Source organism: Bison bison, unplaced genomic scaffold (genome assembly GCF_000754665.1).
Source record: "Bison bison bison isolate TAMUID 2011002044 unplaced genomic scaffold, Bison_UMD1.0 scf7180017864138, whole genome shotgun sequence".
Lineage (NCBI taxonomy): Eukaryota > Metazoa > Chordata > Mammalia > Artiodactyla > Bovidae > Bison > Bison bison.
The window spans coordinates 325,170-329,258 of NW_011494710.1; the positions used below are offsets into that span (position 1 = coordinate 325,170).

At 53.1% G+C, this 4,089-nt stretch overlaps 1 protein-coding gene across 1 annotated transcript in view; it reads right to left on the minus strand.

Annotated features, from left to right (window-relative positions):
- GALNT2 (polypeptide N-acetylgalactosaminyltransferase 2) overlaps positions 1-4,089 on the minus strand; it is a 96,335-nt gene that overhangs the window by 10,673 nt on the left and 81,573 nt on the right. Inside the window, exons 12-14 of the mRNA XM_010839945.1 lie at positions 2,417-2,509; positions 2,017-2,100; positions 37-163 (exon numbers count right to left, since the gene is read on the minus strand). Of these exons, the coding sequence (XP_010838247.1) occupies positions 37-163; positions 2,017-2,100; positions 2,417-2,509 (304 nt within the window). The remainder of the gene's footprint in view (positions 1-36; positions 164-2,016; positions 2,101-2,416; positions 2,510-4,089) is intronic.

Consider the following 4,089-nt stretch of genomic DNA (forward strand, 5'->3'; position numbering starts at 1 on the left):
AGGCCCCTCACTTCCCCGGCGCCCCCACGCACGTACCTGGTTGCCCCCAGCATTGTGACACTCGTAAACGCCGACAACACCATCGGCGAAGTGGCCCAACGTGTCCAGGCAGTTGGTCCCCTGCTGCAAGGCCCCAAAAGCTATATCCTGATGGTCAGGAACCCTGGAACCAAGGAGACAGTCACTCACTGCGCTCGGGGCTGCTGGCTCCCTGTCTGCGCCGCCCCCAACCTGTGCTCAGAGCCCTCAGAAGGGAGCCAGGCAGTGCGACAGCGAGGGCACCCTCAGGTCAGGCGCCCCAACACAGGCCCAGCTGCACCCTGAGACGGCACGGCTTCGAGATTCTCCATCCCTGACCCTCCAGGGAGAATTTTAGGTTGAAGTAGTCTCTTGTTTTGTACCAGAGAAATTTTTCTGGAAAGAAAATGCTCCTTTTCTCTTTAGTGTTACTTGTTGAAAGTCACTTAGAAAAGCAATTAATGTGGTCAGATCCTGCTGCTTGGAACTTTCCAGTAGACTGAGGACTAACCTTTTTACCTAAGAGAGGGGAGAACACAGGTGGGTCAGCCACGTGTCCTGGTGCAAACACAGCAAGAGAGCACAGTGGCAGGGCGGCCGGCTGCAGGGTCAGAGCTGGCCCCAGGCCTGCCTTGGCTGCGCACCAGCCTTGCAGCCTCCTCCTCAGTGGGGTTGCTTCAGGGGCCACAGAGCAGCCCTCAGCATGGCTGGGCCCACAGGCTCATGCAGGGAAGGCAGAGAGTGTCGCTGATGTAGCACAGATATCAGGCTGGTGTCCCCCTTGCTGTGCACAGTCGGGGCAGCTGATCTATCCATGGCTATGGTGTGAATGCTTCACACATGTGATCCCAGGTGGTGCAGGGCCCATTGTTGCCCCAAATCACCGGGGATCTCAGGTCAAAACTACTGTAATGTCACTGCATCTGGTCACCAGGCACAGGCCACAGTGACACAAAAGCACCAGGAGAGGCTGTGGTCCACTGCTGGGAGCCCCTGGTCTGCTGAGGGAGAGGCAATGACCGGGACATTACACTGCCGACGGCCTTCCCAGAGCAGGCAGGGAGAGGACTTCTGTTCTTCCCCTTTCCATGGGGTGTGGGAGACACGGCAGAGGGACCTCAAGAGTGAGGTAAGTGAACAGCAGCAGAGAGGCCGTGTGGCTTCAGATGAAGCTCTGTGGCCAGGACTCTGAGAGCCCCTCAGCACAGAAGGGGATGGTGGTGGCTCCTCAGTCACAGCCTCTGTGCAGAGACACATTGCTATGCTATGCTATGCTAAGTCACTTCAGTCGTGTCCGACTGTGTGTGACCCCATAGACGGCAGTCCACCAGGCTCCCCCGTCCCTAGGATTCTCCAGGCAAGAACACTGGAGTGGGTTGCCATTTCCTTCTCAAAAGTGTGAAAGTGAAAAGTGAAAGTGAAGTCGCTCAGTCGTGTCCAACTCTTAGTGAACCCATGGACTGCAGCCTACCAGGCTCCTCCATCCATGGGATTTTCCAGGCAAGAGTACTGGAGTGGGGTGCCATTGCCTTCTCCGGCAGAGACACATTACCTGCTGTGAAATGCACTGGGAAAAGTCAGAAAAAGGAACGTGCTCCACTGAGGCAAGACCTGTCTGCTGACTCCTCTAAGAAGATAAAGTCTAAAAGCAGCCTGAAGCCCACAGACCCACAGGTCTCCTGCTGTGCCTCAGGATGCGAGTGGGCAGGCATTAAAACAACAGGCCAGTGTGGTTATTTGAGCCTCTTCTGGGTGCTCTCCCCTGTTGGCCAAGCCTTGGGTCTCAGGGGCAAAGGAGCCTCAAAGGGGAGTCCCAGGCAGGGGGAGCCTGCAGGCTGGGGGCAAGAGCGCCCCCTTTTGGAGCCTGAGGACAGCAGCGGTGCACAGCTCCCGGCCTCTCGCCCTAACACCACCTTCCTTCCACCTCCAGGCCTGCACCCGGTGGGCGCTGGCTGCCTCTGAGTCCTTCTGAAGCAGAACCCGGCCCAGGGACCTCACCTTAGCTCTGGGTAGACATTTTCCAGGTACCATTTGAAAGGCTTGCAGTTAAGTTTCTTCCTGAGCTCCAGTCGGCTCTGAATACTGGAGAAGGAGACAAGATTCTTTAAGATAAATTTAAAAACAGATGGGCTCTACCTCAAACTTGGAAATCTGCCAATGAGAAAAGAGTTGGGGCAGGCAGCGGGGACTGGATCGTCCACACTGCTGTTTGGATTCCTGTCCCCTCGCGCCTCCCGAGAGGGCCCTCGTTACCCTTGAGCAGAGTCCCGTCTTTGACACCTGATCTGCTTATGGTGTGGGCTGCCCCTGCCCTTGTTGCACACGCACGCACGCGCGCGCACACACACACACAGGATCCCAAGAAGCAAAACAGCAAGAGGCTGTGGGTCACACTTACTTTCCATAAGGGACATTTCTGGCAGAAGGCACTGCTGCATAGTAGAAGTTCTTGTACTCGTCCATCCAGACCTCTGCTGCCCGGCGGGTGTTACTAGAAGCAAAACAAGTCTCCTTGAGCTGTGAGCTGCCTTCTTTCCATTGCTGGTGCTCTGTCTGCACTGAGCAAGTGCTGTGGAGGCTTCAGGGTCAGGCTTCTGGGGCCTGGCGGCCTGATAGGTGCCCACATGGAGCAGAGAGCAGTCTGTCCCCCACCCCTAGGTGTCTGCAGGTGGCTGGCATTCAGCAGCTATCACTGAACAACAAAAACAACCTCCTCATCTTTCTTTGAACACAGATTGTCAAAGAGCAAAAGTCAAAGTTAGAATCACAGCACAGGGAGGTATTTTAAAACAGGGACTGTGGCTGTACCACCGAGGACCAAAGAGAATCACTCTCAGTAACTCTTACTGTGTAGCCCAGAAGGCTGGTGTCAGGGAGCAAAACCAAGAATCCTTGACCTCTTCTCTCTGGCCTTTCTCATCATGCCTGTGATGCAGAGCTATGACTAAACAGCTCTGGGAAAGTTGACAGCAAATCACAGTTACTATTAATTTGGGCAGAGCTGAGCTGAGAGCATCCTCTTTGGACCAGGAATAGTGAGGGATAGTAGTACATGCCCCACATTTGGGGTTCCTACCACCCTGTGCTGGACGGGTCCAGGCAGAACAGGCTTCTCTAGAAGGCCAGAAGACCCCACATTTAAATCTCACAATCATGGGGAGAAATGACCTACGATCAGTAAGGCCAGTGCGACAAGCTACCTTGGAATGTATGAAATGTACTAAAGGCTGCCACACGCACGGCACCAGCATCTTCTCCTGCCAGCATTCTCCTTAGAGCATGTGTGGAGCAGCGCTAAGGCAGTGAACGTCTCTCCTCCAGTATCCCTGGACAAAGGAGACTCACATTTTGGGCTGAGAGCCAGTTCTCTTTAAGAACCCATATAAAGGCATTCCATGATTCGAAGATAAATACATTCAGTCAGTCAGTTCAGTTGCTCACTCGTGTCCGACTCTTTGCGACCCCATGAATCGCAGCATGCCCGGCCTCCTTGTCCATTACCAACTTCCCGAGTTCACTCAAATTCACGTCCATCTAGTCAGTGATGCCATCCAGCCATCTATTCCTCTGTCATCCCATTTTCCTCCTGCCCACAATCCCTCCCAGCATCAGAGTCTTTTCCAATGAGTCAACTCTTTGCATGAGGTGGCCAAAGTACTGGAGTTTCAGCTTCAGCATCATTCCTTCCAAAGAACACCCAGGACTGATCTCCTTTAGAATGGACTGGTTTTATCTCCTTGTAGTCCAAGGGACACTCAAGAGTCTTCTTCAATACCACAGTTCAAAAGCATCAATTCTTCAGCACTCAGCTTTCTTCACAGTCCAACTCTCACATGACCACTGGAAAGCTATATAACCTTGACTAGACGGACCTTTGTTGGCAAAGTTAACGTCTCTGCTTTTGAATATGCTATCTAGGTTGGTCATAACTTTTCTTCCAAGGAGTAAGCGTCTTTTAATTTCATGGCTGCAATCACAATCTGCAGTGATTTTGAAGCCCCCCAAAATAAAGTCTGACACTGTTTCCACTGTTTCCCCATCTATTTGCTATGAAGTGATGGGACCAGATGC